This window comes from Vulpes lagopus, chromosome X (genome assembly GCF_018345385.1).
Source record: "Vulpes lagopus strain Blue_001 chromosome X, ASM1834538v1, whole genome shotgun sequence".
Taxonomy (NCBI): domain Eukaryota; kingdom Metazoa; phylum Chordata; class Mammalia; order Carnivora; family Canidae; genus Vulpes; species Vulpes lagopus.
The window spans coordinates 66,592,466-66,609,896 of NC_054848.1; the positions used below are offsets into that span (position 1 = coordinate 66,592,466).

The 17,431-nt window shown below is 38.2% G+C and overlaps 1 protein-coding gene across 6 annotated transcripts in view; it reads right to left on the reverse strand.

The window, feature by feature from the left end:
* Window positions 1-17,431, reverse strand: part of CHM (CHM Rab escort protein) — a 248,577-nt gene that overhangs the window by 193,622 nt on the left and 37,524 nt on the right. For all 6 annotated transcript variants that reach the window (XM_041741201.1, XM_041741198.1, XM_041741202.1 and 3 more), the window contains one exon: window positions 4,581-4,653. In XM_041741201.1, coding sequence (XP_041597135.1) covers window positions 4,581-4,653 — 73 coding nt within the window. The remainder of the gene's footprint in view (window positions 1-4,580; window positions 4,654-17,431) is intronic.

A 17,431-nucleotide genomic window follows, 5' to 3' on the forward strand; every position in this document is an offset into this window, starting at 1 on the left:
ATGATGACACTAAATTCATATCTTACAATAGTATGTCTGAACATTAATGGGCTTAATGATCCCATCAAAAGACGCAGGGTTTCAGACTGGATAAAAAAGCAAGACCCATCTATTTGCTATCTACAAGAGACTCATTTTAGACATAAGGAGACCTAGAGCCTGAAAATGAAAGATTGGAGAACCATTTACCATTCAAATGGTCCTCAAAAGAAAGCATGGGTAGCAATCCTCATATCAGATAAACTAACATTTATCCCCAAGAGTGTAGTGAGAGATGAAGAGGGACACTACCTAGATCATACTTCAATGTTCTATCCAACAAGAAGACCTAAGAATCATGAATATTTATGCCACTAATGTGGGAGCTGCCAAGTATATCAATTAATAACCAATGTTAAGAAATATTTATATAACAATACACTAATACTGGGAGACTTCAACACAGCATTTTCTGCAAATGACAGATATTCTAAGTACATCACCACAAAAGCCAAAAGGGCTTTAAATGATACAGTGGAACAGATGGATTTCACAGATATATACAGAACACTGCATCCGAACACAACTGAATACACATTCTTCTCAAGTCCACATGGACCTTTCTCCAGAAGAGAACACGTACTGGGTCACATATCAGATCTCAACTGATATCAAAAGATGGGGATTCTTCCCTGCATATCTTCAGACCATAATGCTTTGAAACTAGAACTAAACCACAAGACGAAATTTGGAAGAAACTCAAACACCTGGAGATTAAAGACCATCCTGCTAAAAGATAATGGGTCAACCAGGAAATGAGATAAGAATTAAAAAGATTGATGGAAACTAATGTGAATAAAGATGAAACCGTTCAAAATCTTTGGGATACAGCAAAAGCAGTCCAAGAGGGAAATACATTGCAATACAAGCATCCCTCAAATAACTGGAAAAAACTCAAATACCTAAGCTAACCTTGCACGTAATGGAACTGGAGAAAGAACAGCAAAAACCTACACGAAGCAGAAGAAGACAATTAATAAAGATTCTAGCAGAACACAATGAAACAGAGACCAGAAGAACTGTGGAACAGATCAATAAAACCAGGAGTTGGTTCTTTCAAAGAATTAATAAGATAGATAAACCATTCATAACCATTAGATAAAACCATTACCAATAAGATAGATAAACCAGCCTTATTAAAAAGAAGCAAATACTCAAATTAATAAAATCATGAATGAAAAAAGGAAGATCACCACCAACACCAATGAAATACAAAAGATTTTAAAAACATATTATGAGCTGCTATATGCCAATAAATTAGGCAATCTAGAAGAAATGGAAAACTTTCTGGAAAACAAGAAACTACCAAAACTGGAACAGGAAGAAATAGAAAACCTGAACAGGCCAATCACCAGGGAGGAAATTGAAGCAGTCATCAAAAACCTCCCATGACACAAAAGTCCACGGCCAGGTGGCTTCCCAGGGGAATTCTATCAAACCTTTAAAGAAGAAACCATACCTATTCTACTAAAGCTGTTCCAAAAGATAGAAAGGGATGGAATACTTCCAATCTCATTCTATGAGGCCAGCATCACCTTAATTCCAAAACCAAAGACCCCACCAAAAAGGAGAATTATAGACCAATATCCCTGATGAACATGGATGCAAAAATTCTCAACAAGATACTAGCCAATAGGATCCAACAGTGAATTAAGAAGATTATTCACCATGACCAAGTGGGATTTATCCCCGGGATGCAAGGCTGGTTCAACACTCGTAAAACAATCAATGTGATAGATCATATCAACGAGAAAAAACAAGAACCATATGATCCTCTCAATAGATGCAGAGAAAGCATTTGACAAAATACAGCATCCATTCCTGATCAAAACTCTTCAGAGTGTAGGGATAGAGGGAACATTCCTCAACATCTTAAAAGCCATCTACGAGAAGCCCACAGCAAATATCATTCTCCATGGGGAAACACTGGGAGGCTTCCCCCTAAGATCAGGAACACAACAGGGATGTCCACTCTCACCACTGCTATTCAACATAGGACTAGAAATCCTAGCCTCAGCCATCAGGCAACAGAATGAAATAAAAGGCATTCAAATTGGCAAAGAAGAAATCAAACTCTCCCTCTTTGTAGATGACATGATGCTGTTCAGAGAAAACCCAAAAGCCTCCACCCCAAGATTGCTAGAACTCATACAGCAATTTGGCAGTGTGGCAGGATACAAAACTAATGCCCAGAAATCAGTGGCATTTCTATACACTGAGTGAAACTGAAGAAAGAGAAATGAAGGAGTCAATCCCATTTATAATTGCACCCAAAAGCATAAGATACCTAGGAATAAACCTAACCAAAGGGGTAAAGGATCTATACTCTAAAAACTACGGAAGACTTCTGAAAGAAATTGAGGAAGACACAAAGAGATGGAAAAATATTCCATGCTCATGGATTGGAAGGATTAATATTGTGAAAATTTCAATACTACCCAGAGCAATTTACACGTTTAATGCAATCCCTATCAAAATCCCATGGACTTTCTTCAGGGAATTGGAACAAATCATCTTAAAATATGTATGGAATCAGAAAAGACCCCTAATAGCCAGGGGAATATTTAAAACGTAAACCAGAGCCGGGGGCATCACAATGCCTGATTTCAAGTTCTACTACAAAGCTGTGACCATCAGGACAGTATGGTACTGGCAAAAAAAGAGACACATAGATCAATGGAACAGAACAGAGAATCCAGAAATGGGCCTCAAGTCTATGTGCAACTAATATTCGACAAAGCAGGAAAGACTATCCTCCTGGAAAAAGGATAGTCTCTTTGATAAATGGTGCTGAGAAAATTAGCCACGTGCAGAACAATGAGCCTAGACCATTCTACATAAAGATAAACTTAAAATGGATGAAGGATCCAAATGTGAGACAAGATTCCATCAAAATCCTAGAGAAGAACACAGGCAACACCCTTTTTGAACTTGGCCACAGCAACTTCCTGCAAGATACACCAATGAAGGCAAGGGAATCAAAAGCAAAAATGAACTATTTGGACTTCATCAAGATACAAAGCTTCTGCACAGCAAAAGAAAACTAAAAGACAACCTACAGAATGGGAGAAGATATTTGCAAATGAAATATCAGATTAAGGGGTAGTATCCAAGATCTATAAAGAACTTATTAAACTCAGCAGCAAAGAAACAAACAATCGAATCATGAAATGGGCAAAAGACATGAACATAAACTTCACAGCAGAAGACATAGACATGGCCAGAAGCACATGAGAAAATGCTCTGCATTACTGGCCATCAGGGAAATATACATCAAAAACACAATGAGATACCACCTCACCCCAGTGAGAATGTGGAAAATTTGAGAGACAGGAAATAACAAATGTTGGAGAGGGTGTGGAGAAAGGGGAACCCTCTTGCACTGTTGGTGGGAATGTGAATTGGTCCTGCCACTCTGGAAAACTGTGTGGAAGTTCCTCAAAGAGTTAAAAATAGACCTGCCCTAAGACCCAGCAATTTCACTGCTGGGGATTTACCCCAAGGATACAGATATAGTGAAAAGCTGAGATACCTGCTACAGCAGCAATGTCCACAATAGCTAAACTGTGGAAGGAGCCTAGGTGTCCATCGAAAGATGAATGCATAAAGAGGCTGTGGTATTTACATACAATTGAATATTACTCAGCCATTAGAAATGACAAATACCCACCATTTGCATTGATGTGGATAGAACTGGAAGTATTATGCTGAGTGAAGTAAAAGTCAGTTGGAGAAAGAAAAACATTATATGGTCTCATTCATTTGGGGAATATAAAAAAGTGAAAGTGAATAAATGGGAAAGGAGAGAAAATTAGTGGGAAGTATAAGTGAGGGTGACAGAACATGAGACTTCTAACTCTGGAAAACAAACAAGGGTCAGTGGAAAGGGAGGTAGTTGGGGGTTGGGGTGACTGAGTGATGGGCACTGAAGGGGGCACTTGTTGGGATGAGCACTGGGTGTTATACTATCTGTTGGCAAATCGAACTCTGATAAAAAAAATATACAAAAAAAAATTTCAGTGATATCCAATAGGTATAGTAGTGAGGTCCACCTTAGGAAAAAAATTACTAAATTTACCTTAAATTTTTCTTTGTCATCTGATTGTGTCAGGTGACGTCTATAAATATGCAAAACTACCAATCACTCAGATCATTTCAAATTAATGTATTTTCTCTCAAAAAAAATTTTTAAATATACTACTGAAAGAACAACAGGTAATATATTAGATTTTATAAGGACTGAAATTTTTTTTTCTGAAAGACTATTTTGGAGAAAAAAATCTTGCCTTATATTTGGGAATGTAATGACAAAATGGAATCAAGTATATATAGTACTTTTCAGCCCACATATCTATGTATATTTAAAAAGTGATCTCTATATTTTGAAGGCACTGGAAGAACATTAACTAAAATGATGACTGCACAATTTTTGTTAAATAAAAATAGGCATTAATATTACAGAAGCTTATAGTTTTCTTCAATGTAGGGTTATTACAGAATACAAAATACAACCTAGTAGATTAAAAATGAAATAAGTTTACCTGGTGTTCCTTTAGCCAGGATAGTATTCCTGAAAAGCTAAAACTGGCCCAGTTTCCTCCATAGTAGCTTCTTCTGTAACAATAAAAAAATAAGAGTAAAGTCACTGATCTCCATCAGCAAACCACCCTGGACCCTTCAAATCATCTCTCAATACTGCTACCACAAAGTTCAAACATAATTCGGATTTTGGAAATATTAGGCTGAAATAAATGTGTGCCTCTCAGATCCCAAAAGCAACTTTTCATTGTATAAGGAGTTAAAAATCTCTTTGGCCTCCTTAGAGTTTTCTCCACTGATCAAATGGTTGTAAACAGTGTCATATGGGCATTGAGGAGGGAACATGAACAAACTTAACTCCTGGGTTTAAAAAAAATGGATGAGGAGAAAACCTTGGTACGAGCTCAAGGAAAGCCAATGAAAAAAACTGCTAAGTTTTCTATAAACAACTAAATATCCACGATCACTACCACCTTGAACCCCATAACCCAAGCCAACATATACAGCCACACACACAACTGGCTACTCTAGAGCTAGTGGCTCTGTGTTATTTTTAGCCTTCAGGGCCAAAAATAAAAGTAGACCCTGGGACACAGTTACTCACTTTTGTGATAAGTAAAGCAAGAACAATATTCCAGCTGATAACTAGGTGAACTATTATTCTTTATTCCACAGCCCTGTGAAGATCATTGTTCTGTTTTAGAGATCCTAGAGGTCTTCTAATTAGAATGGGGTAAACCTGGTAGACACTGGACTTCTGATTAACTTCCTTAAGTAGATTTGTGGAGAGCAGAATTCTCTAATTCTATACTATTTATTGGGCTTTCCAGTTCTTGCAAAACTCTTCAGGTTTATTGATTATTTATATAATGATCCCCAAAGTACACTCAGTCCCACCTACAACATCCATTCTGGTTCTGGAGTGGGACAGATTCTTGGCGTTGTTTTTATTCTCATTTTTGCTTCTCTGTATCTTTCTCTAATGAAATAAAAATCTCTAAAAGCTCTTTTTAAAATGAGACAAAAACTGAGGCACTGGGTGGCTCAGTCAGTTAAGTGCCTGCTTTTAGTTCAGATCATGATCCCGGGGTCCTGGAATCACCTCATGTCGGGCTCTCTGCTCAGTGGGGAGCCTGCTTCTCAATTTCCCTCTGCCTGCCAAGCTGCCTTCTTGTGCTCTGTGTCAAATAAATGAGTAAAATCTTTAAAAAATAAAAACAAAAATAAATGAGATGAAAACTAAAACCTTTAATATCCAAAATTACACATCCATAATGCTACTGGAGATCCCCTCAATATTCCGATATATTTCTCCTCAATCAAATGTTGACATAAGCCTGCAGAACAGTCAGACTTTGGGCTCAGGTATTTTACCTATAATCACTGTTTCTGCTCTAAGAGAGAAAATGGCTAAATTGAACATCTGTGAAAATAGGTCTTTTAATACATATCACTTCTTTACTTATAATCTGATAGTTCTCTCAGAGATAATGCAAATTCATATACCACTCAGAATCTCTAATAGGCTTTAAAATTTAGATTGAATTTCAGCTATACTGGCAATTCTAGATGGCCATCCTTGCTCACATGTTGGATCAGGAGACCTGGAAGATGTGATCCTTTGGGTCAGAGAGAACAGAGGAAGGAGAAGGTGAGCAACGGCCAGTAAAGAGAAGAAGAGGGGGGTGTGAAGAGAAAGGCATGATAGAACTAGTGGTCTTTTCCACAGAAATGTATATCCTCTTCTCCTTTGCCTGAGAATACACTTCTACCATTCCTTCCCATCCTCTAAATAGAACACTCAATAAAACTAGAAAAGATCCTGGGTTGTTAAAAAAATAAAACTTTCTTTATAATTTTTGTTGAGATATTTAGATTTTAAACCACAAGTTCATAAATAAGAGATTCTGAATACTGGATAAAAGTTTATTTTAAAAAGTTTTATTTATTTATTCATGAGAGACACACACACACACAGAGAGAGAGAGAGAGAGAGAGAGAGAGGCAGAGACATAGGCAGAAGGAGAAGCAGGCTCCTCGCAGGGAGCCTGGTGCAGGACTCGATCCCTGATCACGACCCAAGTCGAAGGCAGGTGCCCAATCACTGAGACACCCAGTTGTCCCTGGATAAAAGTTTTAAGACTGAAGTAATTATTTTTTATTGGATACACCAACTTATAAGTAATAAATACACATTATAAATCTGACACTAGGGATCCCTGGGTGGCGCAGAGATTTGGCACCTGCCTTTGGCCCAGGGCACGATCCTGGAGACCCGGATCGAATCCCACATAGGGCTCCCAGTGCATGGAGCCTGCTTCTCCCTCTGCCTATGTCTCTGCCCCTCCCTCTCTCTATCTCTCTCTCTCTCTCTCTCTCTCTATCATAAATAAATAAAAAATTAAAAAAAAAAAAGAAATCTGACACTAGGGTAGACAAAGGTTACTTAGGTAAGACACAGTAAGCAATAAAACTACTGATAAAGTAGAATTACTAAATGAAGAATTTCTACACTAACTATATCATTTTAAAAATGAATAGGCTAGCCAAAACTAGAAGAAAATATTCATAAAATATATCTGACAAAAGACTGGTATCTACGATATATAAAGATCTCTTTCAATTATATGACAAATATTAAAATTTTAAAATGGGCAAAGGGCTTAAACACATTCACAAAGGAAGATATATATGGTTAATGAGCATATAAAAAGGTCTCAACATCATAAGTCATTAGATAAGTAGACATTAATCCACAGCAATACCACCCTGAACATGTCCAGTCACCTACGATCCTGGATGCTAAGCAGGGTTGGGTTACATTGGTACTTGGATGGGAGACAAGTACACATTAAAATAAGCATAATGAAACACCATTATATATCCACCAGAACAGTTAAAATTTAAAAAACTGACAATACCAGATGTTGGTGTAGATGGCCAGAACACTCACACGTTTTGGTGGGAGTATAAAATAGTACAAACACTTTGGAAAACTGTCTGGCAGTTTCAGAAAAAACTAAACATTATTTTTACCCTATTAACCAGTAGTAATTCCATTCCTAGATATTTACAAACGAAAAAAGTATGTGTTCACAAAACACTTGTACAAGTTTGTCATAGTAGCTTTATTACTTAATAGCTCCAAACTGGTCAGAGTCCAAATCTCCATCAACAGGTGAATGGATAAATAAGTCAAAGTATATCTAATGAAAATGAATACTGTTAACACAGATGAATCTCAAAAAAGTATGCTAAGTGAAAGAAGCTTTTACCCAAAAAGAGTGCATTCTTAATGAATCCATCTATATGGCATCTATATGACATTCTAGAACAAGTTAAATTAATCTATAGTAAAAAATATCCTAAGAGTAATCACCTTGAAGGGTGGGAGTAAGAGTAGGACTTAACTTGGATAGGGCATGAGAGAACTTTCTAGAGCAAGGACAATATTATCTTAAGAGTCTTAGTTACACAAGTGTATGCATTTCCCAAAACTTACCAAGTGGTACACTTAAGATCTGTGCAGTTCACACACGTAATTTTATCTCAAAATACGAACCATACTGAACTCGAGTTAATAAATATGCATGAAGTGTTCCAGACTGAACGCACTAGACTGTGTACAACTTACTTTGAAATATACAAAAGAATAAGATGGAATAACAGAAAGAAAAATGAATACATAGGCAGTTATGGAATAAAGCAAATACAGCAAAATGTCAATAGTAGAATCCAGGTAGTGATACCTATTCATAGTATAATTTTCTCAACTTTTCTGTCTGAAAATTATAATTGTTAGAAAAACAAAAGTAACCTGAGTTTTCAAACACTGACCAAGATGTGCCAATTTCAAAACATTTTCTGCAATTATCAAAACCCTAAAAATAGTCTTCAAAAATGCAATCTTGAAGTTTTTTTCCATTATTAAATGACCTAAAGTCAGTTCATAGTCAAAATCTTTTTCCCCTATACTTGGTCATGTTTTTTGAGTCCTACAGTGTTCTAGTATTTTTCCACACAGCTCACATTTTCAACTTTACCTGTTGATACACTCTTAACATCAGCACCTGGAGATCTCATTCAATGTATATACAAGGTGAAACATGGTTTTCATTACTGTAAGTCTTTCTCACAAAAGAGGGTAACATAATTATTAATAAACCTGCTATAAAACCAATGCAGATTTTTACTAAGTTTGTTTTGGTATTTGTACAGTTCTAAGTATGATTTATATCCTTAAAAAGAAAGCAAAACACTTTAGGTATCAAAATCAATATGGCAAAAAGAAAAGGAAAAAAATCAATGTAACATTCTAATGTGCGCTCTAGAATATAACAAAACCTAAGTCAACCAAATATTTTCTTAAATTTTATCTTTAAAAATACAGCTTGAGAACCCTGATATTCAAATTCAATTTATAAACTACTATGTCCACTCTCTTTAAAAGTGTTTCTGGAGGGAATAACAAAGCTAGGTTACTGGTTCTGTTTTCAAAAGCCCACAGATCAGGATCCTTGGATGGCTCAGTGGTTGAGTGCCCACCTTTGGCTCAAGGCCTGATCCGGGATTCCTGGCAACGAGTAGCACACTGGGCTCCTTGCAGGGAGCCTGTTTCTCCTCCCTCTGCCTGTGTCTCTCATGAATAAACAAATAAAATATTTTAAAAAAATAAGACTCCACAGATACAATTTATTTTAAGGACAAAGTGAGAACTTCCTGACAGAAAAAAAAGAAAAAAAGAAAAAAGGGGAATGGAACATTTTCTGCCAATTTTTTGACACAAACGGCCTCTCTACATCAAATAAAGGAAAAAGTAGTTTACGAAGGACAATGTTTAACTCTAATGTCAGGAACACTATTATATATGGTGAAAAGAATTCCTTAAAACCAGAATCTCTTTGTAGAACTAAAAGACTATTCACAGAATTTAAACCACAAATATAAAACTAATGTTTAGGACGCCCAGGTGGATCAGTCAATTAAGAGGCTAGGCCAGTTTTTTATTTTGGTACGGGTCATGATCTCCCTATCCTTGGATCAAGCTCATGATCTGGTTCCATGCTTGGTGAGCAATCTGCGTGTCTCCCTCCCTCGTTGACCCTCCCGACCATTCACACCATGAGCACTCTCTCTCTCTCTCAAATAAATAAATCTTAAAAAAATAAAAATAATAGCTAAAGCCCTCTAAAGTTTCATGACGGTAAAGTGACCTAAAATTTTCAACTAAAATAGTAAAAATCAAAAATGGAAATTTTTATTTTCAAAGATAAAAACAAGCCCAATAACAATACTGAGATATAGCTCTCCATTGTGTGAAATGCTGACCTTAAAACTGTAGAAAAAAATCATTTTAATCTTCGTTTTTTAAAATTTTTTAATTGGATTTGAATTTGCCAACATACAGCACCCAGTGTTCATACTGCCAAGTGCCCCTCTCAGTGCCCATCACCCAGTCACCCCAACCCGCCACCCACCTCCCCTTCCACTACCCCTTGTTCATTTCCCAGAGTTAGGGGTCTCTCATGTTTTCTCAGCCACACTGATATTTTCACTCATTTTATCTACTTTCCCCTTTATTCCCTTTCATTAATTTTTATATTCCCCAAATGAATGAGACCATATAATGTTTGTCCTTTTCCAACTGACTTCTTTCGGGCAGCATAATACCCTCCAGGTCCCTCCATGCCGAGGCAAATGATGGGTATTTGTATTTTCTAATGGCTGAGTAATATTCCATTGTATATATACACCACACCTTCTTTATCCATTCATCTTTCGATGGACACCAAGGCTCCTTCCACAGTTTGGCTATTAGGGACATTGCTGCTAGAAACAAAGGAGTGCAGGTGTCCCAGCGATCACTGCATCTGTATTTTGGGGGTAAATCCCCAGCGGTGCTATTGCTGGGTCTTAGGGCAGGTCTATCTGTAATGCTTTGAGGAACCTCCAACAGTTTTCCAGCGTGCTGGGACCACTTCACATTCCCAACAACACTGCAAAGGGGCTCCCCTTTCTCCACATCCTCTCCAACATGTTGTTTCCTGTCTTATAAATTTTCCACATTCTCACTGGGGTGAGGTGGTATCTCATTGTGATTTTGATTTGTATGTCCATAATGCCCAGTAAAGCGGAGCATTTTCTCATGTGCTTGTTGGACATGTCTATGTCATCCTCTGTGAAATTTTTGTTCATGTCTTTGGCCCATTTCATGATTGGATGGTTTGCTTATTTGATGCTGAGTTTCATAAGTTCTTTAGAGATCTTGGATACTAGCCCTTTATCTGATACCTCATTTGCAAATATTTTCTACCATTCCGTAGGTTGTCTTTTAGTTTTGTTGACTATTTCATTAGCAGTGCAGAAGCTTTTTATCTTGATGAAGTCCCAATAATTCATCTTTGCTACTGTTTCTCTTGCCCTAATAGATGTATCTTGCAGGAACTTGCTGTGGCCAAGTTCAAAAAGGGTGTTGCCTGTGTTATCTAGGATTTTGATGGAATCTTGTCTCCCATTTAGATATTTCATCCATTTTGAGTTTATCTTTGTGTACGCTGTAAGAGAATGGTCTAGGATAATTCTTCTGCATGTGGATATCCAATTTTCCCAGCACCATTTATTGAAGAGACTGTTTTTCTTCCAGTGGTTAGGCTTTCCTGCATTGTTGAATATAGTTGACCATAAAGTTCAGGGTCCACTTCTGGATTCTCTATTCTGTTCTATTCATCTATGTGTCTGTTTTTGTGCCAGTACCACACTGTCTTGATGACCACAGCTTTGTAGTACAACCTGAAATCCGGCATTGTGATGCCCCCGGCTCTGGTCTTATTTTTTGTAATATTCCCCTGGCCATTCGGGGTCTTTTCTGATTCTACACAAATCTTAAAATAATTTGTTCCATTTCTGAAGAAAGTCCATGGTATTTTGATAGGGATTGCATTAAACGTGTAAATTGCTCTGGGTAACATTGACATTTTCACAATATTAATTCTGGCAATCCATGAGCATGGAAAATTTTTCCATCTCTTTTTGTTTTCCTCAATTTCTTTCAGAAGTGTTCTGTAAATTGTAGGGTAGAGATCCTTTACCACTTTGGTTAGGTTTACCTAGGTATCTTATGCTTTGGGGGGCAATTGTCAATGGGATTGACTCCATAATTTCTCTTCCTTCAGTCTCATTGTTAGTGTAGAGAAATGCCACTGATTTCTGGGCATTGATTTTGTATCCTGCCATACTGCTGAATTGCTGTATGAATTCTATCAATCTTGGGATGGAGTCTATTGGGTTTTCAACGTAGAGTATTATGTCATCTGTGAAGAGGGAGAGTCTGACTTCTTCTTTGCCAATTTGAATACCTTTTATTTCTTTTTGTTGCCTGATGGCTGAGGCTAGAATGTCTAGTACTATGATGGATAGCAGTGGTGAGAGTGGACATCCCTGTCTTGTTCCTGATCTTAGGGGAAAGGCTCCCAGTGTTTCCCCACGGAGAATGATATTTCCTCTGGGTTTTTCGTAGATGGCTTTTAAGATGTTGAGGAATGTTCCCTCTATCCCTACACTCTGAAGAGTTTCTTTGTTTTTTTCATTCTGAAGAGTTTTGATCAGGAATGCATGCTGCATTTTGTCAAATGCTTTCCCTGCATCTATTGAGAAGATCATATGAATCTTGTTTTTTTTCTCTTACTGATATGATCAATCACATTGATTGCTTTACAAGTGTTGAACCAGCCTTGCATCCCGGGGAAAAATCCTACATGGTAATGGTGAATAATTTTAAAGTATTGTTGGATCCCATTGGCCAGTATCTTGTTGAGAATTTTTGCATCCATGTTCATCAGGTATATTGGTCTATAATTCTCCCTTTTGGTTTAGTCTTTGGTTTTGGAATTAAGGTGATGCTGGCCTCATAGAACAAGTTTTAGAAGTATTCCATCTCTTTTTATCTGTTGGAACAGCTTTAGTAGAATAGGTATTATTTCTTCTTTAAAAATTTGATAGAATTCCCCTGGGAAGCCAACTGGCCCTGGACGTTTGTGTCTTGGGAGGTTTTAGATGACTGCTTCAATATCCACCCTGGTTATTGGCCTGTTCAGGTTTTCTATTTCTTCCTGTTCCAGTTTGGGTAGTTTGTGGTTTTCCAGAAATGCGTCCATTTCTTCTAGATTGCCTAATTTATTGGCATATAGCAGCTCATACTATGTTTTTAAAATCGTTTGTATTTCCTTGTTGTTGGTAGTGATCTCTCCTTTCTCATTTATGATTTTATTAATTTGAGTCTTCTCTGGCTTCTTTTTAATAAGGCTGGCGAATGGTTTATCTAATTAATTCGTTCAAAGAACAAACTCCTGGTTTTGTTGATCTGTTCCACAGTTCTTCTGGTCTCGATTTCATTGAGTTCTGCTCAAATCTTTATTAACTCTCTTCTTGCACTGGATATATGATCTATTTGCTGTTTTTTCTCCAGCTCCTTTAGGTGCAAGGTTAGCTTTCATATTTGAGTTCTTTCCAGTTTTTGGATGGATGCTTGTATTGCTATGTATTTCCCCCTCAGGACTGCTTTTTCTGTATCCCAAAGATTTTGAATGTTTGTATCTTCATTCTCATTAGTTGTCATGAATCTTTTTCCTTCTTCCCTAATTTCCTGGTTGACCCTTTCATCTTTTAGCAGGATGGTCCTTAACCTCCATGTGTTTGAAGTCCTTCCAAACTTCTTCTTGTGATTTACTTCTAGTTTCAAAGCATTATGGTCTGAAAATATGCAGGGGATTATCCGAATCTTTTGGTATCGGATAAGTCCTGATTTGTGACCCAGTATGTAGTCTATTCTGAAGAAAGTTTCATGTGCACTTGAGAAGAACGTGTATTCAGTTGCATTTGGATGTAAAGTTCTGTAAATATCTGTGAAATCCATCTGGCCCAGTGTATCATTTAAACCTCTTGTTTCTTTGGAGATGTTGTGCTTAGAAGAACTGTCGATTATAGAAAGCGCTATATTCAAGTCACCAAATATAAGTGTATTATTATCTCAGTATGTCTTAATTTTGGTTAGTAATTGATATTCTTGGCAGCTCCCACATTCAGGGCATAAATATTCATGATAATTAGGTCCTCCTTTTGGATAGATCCTTTAAGTATGATATAGTGTCCCTCTTCATTTTTTACTACAGTCTTTGGGATAAACTTTAATTTATCTGATAGAAGGATGACTACCCCTGCTTCTTTTGAGGACCATCTGAATGGTAAATGGCTCTCCAACCTTTTATCTACAGGCTGAAGGTGTCCTTTTGTCTAAAATGAGTCTCTTGTAGACAGAAAATAGATGGGTCTTCCTTTTTTATCCAGTCTGAAACCCTGCGCCTTTTGATGGGGTCATTAAGTCCAGTCATGTTCAGACTTACTACTGAAAGATATGAATTCAGTGTCGTCATAATATTTATTCAGTCCCTGTTTTTGTGGATTGCTTCCTTGGACTTCCTCTTTCTTTTACGGAGTCCCCCTTAATATTTCTTGCAGAGCTGGTTTGGTGGTCACATATTCTTTCAGTTTTTTTCTATCTTGGAAGCTCTTTATCTCTCCTTCTATTCTGAATGAGAGCCTTGCTGGATAAAGTATTCTTGGCTGCATGTTCTTCTCATTTAGGACTCTGAATATATCCTACCAGCCCTTTCTGGCCTGCCAGGTCTCTGTGGAGAGGTCTGCTGTTAACCTCATGCTTCTCCCCATAAAGATTAGGGATTTCTTGTCTCTTGCTGCTTTAAGGATCTTCTCTTTATCTTTGGAATTTGCAAGTTTCACTATTAATTGTTGAGGTGTTGAGCCATTTTTATTTATTTTAGTGGGGTTCTCTCTATCTCCTGGATCTGAATGCCTGTTTTCCTCTCCAAGTTAGGGAAGTTCTCAGCTATGATTTGTTCAAATACATATTCTGGACCTCTTTCCCTTTTGGCGCTGTCGGGAACCCCAATTAAACGTAGAGTTTTTCCTTCTGAGGCTGTCATTTATTTCCCTTTACCTTTCCTCATGATCTTTTCATTGTTCTTCTCATTTTTCCTCAATTTCCTTCCTTGCCATCACCTTGTCTTCTATGTCACTCATTCATTCTTCTATCCTGTTAACCCTCATCATTAGGACCTCCAGTTTGGATTGCATCTCATTTAATTGATTTTTAATTTCGGCTTGATTAGCTCTAAATTCTACAGTCATGAAGTCTCTTGAATCCTTTATGCTTTTTTTCTAGAGCCACCAGTAGCTTTATAATTGTGCTTCTGAATTGGCTTTCCGACATTGAATTGTAATCCAAATTTTGTAACTCTGTGGGAGAGAGCACTGTTTCTGATTCTTTCTTTTGTGGTGAGTTTTTCCTTCTACTCATTTTGCTCAGGGCAGAGTGGCCAAAAACAAGTTGTACTGGAAAAAGGAGAAAAAGAGAAAGAAAAATGGGGGGGGGGACAAACAGAAAACAAAAAACAAGGGAGAGTATCCTCTGATTCTATATACTATAAATTCCTCGACTTCCCGTGGAACATTGTGATGCTGCTTGGTCAAGAAGTTGCTTTTCCCCTGTCCTCGTAGTTGGTCTTCTGGGGAAGGGGCCAGCTGTGATGATCAGGTGTGTACACCTGGGGGAGCTGCCCAGCCACCTGCCAGGTGCAAGGCTCAGTGGGAACTGTTTATCCTGTGAGGTCCCTGCTGAGACCCAGGTACAAGGCGACACCCCGAAGAACAACCACAGTTGGGGAGGCCTGCTCTCCAACTCTGGACTCAGCTCCTGCATTAACTACTGCAGCTCCCAGTCTGAAGGGGCCTGGATGCTACGGGGGTGGGGGCCACCAATCTGCACAGCTCGGGACCGCCCACTGGCAGGAGCATCCTTGCTGTCCTGTGTCCTCCCGTCCTCTGCCTGTCCCGGGGGGAGTGCCAGATCTTGAGCTGTGTCACCCTGCGCCCTTGGCTCCGGGGCCTGTGCTGCTGGAATCGCGCTCCTGTGGCCCTCGCAGCCCACTCTGCCAGGAGCTGCAGCCTGAGCCACTGCCTGAGTTGTTCCCAGAGCCCTGTTGGGAGTGCCCTCTGGCCCATTAGGGAGCTCGGCCTACAGTGTGTGGTGCGCTCTCCCCTGGGGCGCAGTTCCTCTGTTAGTGCCCCTGGGAGCCTGAGGGCATCCTTGCCTCTCCTGGGATCCTGCCAGAGCTCTATGTGAGTGCCTTTCCATCTGGGAAGATTGGTGAAGCTCCTGCTTCTCCGGGACAGGGCTTTCCTGTCCTGGGGGCACTCACTGCTTGGCCTTAGCCTGGCTCCTCGCAGGGCCCCTCCCCCTTGGATGCCTTTTGTTTCTTTATTCCCCCCCCCCCATCTTTCTACCGTGATAGAAGCGTGAACTCTTCTCACTGTAGCATTCCAGCTGTTCTCTCTTTAAATCTCAAGCCGAATTCATAGGTTTTCAGGATGATTTGAAAGTTATCTAGGAAATTTGGTGGGAACAGGTGACTTGAAGACCCTACTCTTCCACCATCTTAATTGGAGCTTTTTTAATAAATCCTTCGTGTTCATGTGTGTTCTCATCAAGACGAAAACATTTAGTTAACTAATGATCATTTTTTTAAAAAGCAACTGAAGAGATTAGAGTTCAACAAAACATATTTTGAAAAATGTTGCCTTAATTCATACTAATGGGAAGAATAAAAATAGGATAATACACATTATAGATCATTTTCCATTCACTACCACTTAATGTTCACAAGAATCCTGAGAGATTTCATGCTATAATTATCCACATTTTGCAATTAGGAAGGAAAAAAACAACAACAATTAAGAAGTTCAGCATCTTACTTAACTCACTCAACTAGGAAATGGCCTCGATTTAAGCCCAGGGCATATGAGACCCCAAAGTCTACTCTTTCCACTATATGCATTGTCCTTTATAATCTTTAAATTTATAAACGTAAGCATATAATAAATATCCCAGAATCTAATTTATTCTAAGTAAAGGCAATGAATCTGTTTACAGACATTAGACAGAATGAAGTCAAATTTTTGTTCTGCTTCTTCAATTCATCTGGACAATAAAAATGGGAAAATATTTCACGACTATATCTACTCTAATGCCAGAGTTGGAGAGACTATTCATTTCCAGGACCTAAAATACAACCAATTTTATTGCATTTATCAACTTTAATGTGTGCAAATATCTTTCTGTATATGATAAAAGTAGGAAAATAATAGTGTGGTATGTCTACTAGTATTGATTTACCTGCTATTAAAGAGTACGATATACTATGCACATTAGAAGAGAATCTATTCCATTTAAATTGATTGGAATACTATAAAGAATCATGACACGTTTTAACCTTCCTGGTTGACAAATAACAAACAAGAGAATATATTGGATTTACTCCCTACACAAATTCTCCTTTACTAAAATCTCCACATACCCGATATATAAGAAAGCCAAGTTCCTTTCACAATCCACTCATTCCAAGATCAAACGGGTGGAGCCTTGGTGGTAGAGTATGCAGATGCAATACTAATGTTACAGAGGAAGACCAGCCCTTACTTGGTTTTAAAAGCATCCCATAAGGTTACATTCAGTTGCTTTGCCAGTCAAATCAGTCTCCCAGAATCAAATATTCCAGGCTGAGTCCTCAGTAATTAGGGCTAGACAGAGACCTTCCTATGTTGACAGTTATTAGTCACTGACACTAGTCTACCCACTCAAATCCATTTTTAGACAACCAAACTAGGTAGATGAGTATGTAATGTACACAGACAGCCCTTAATTCTTGTTTGTCACTGTGATCTCATCTATTCTTTACTGACTCAACTATCACTCCTCTGCTGATGGCTTACAAATTGCTAT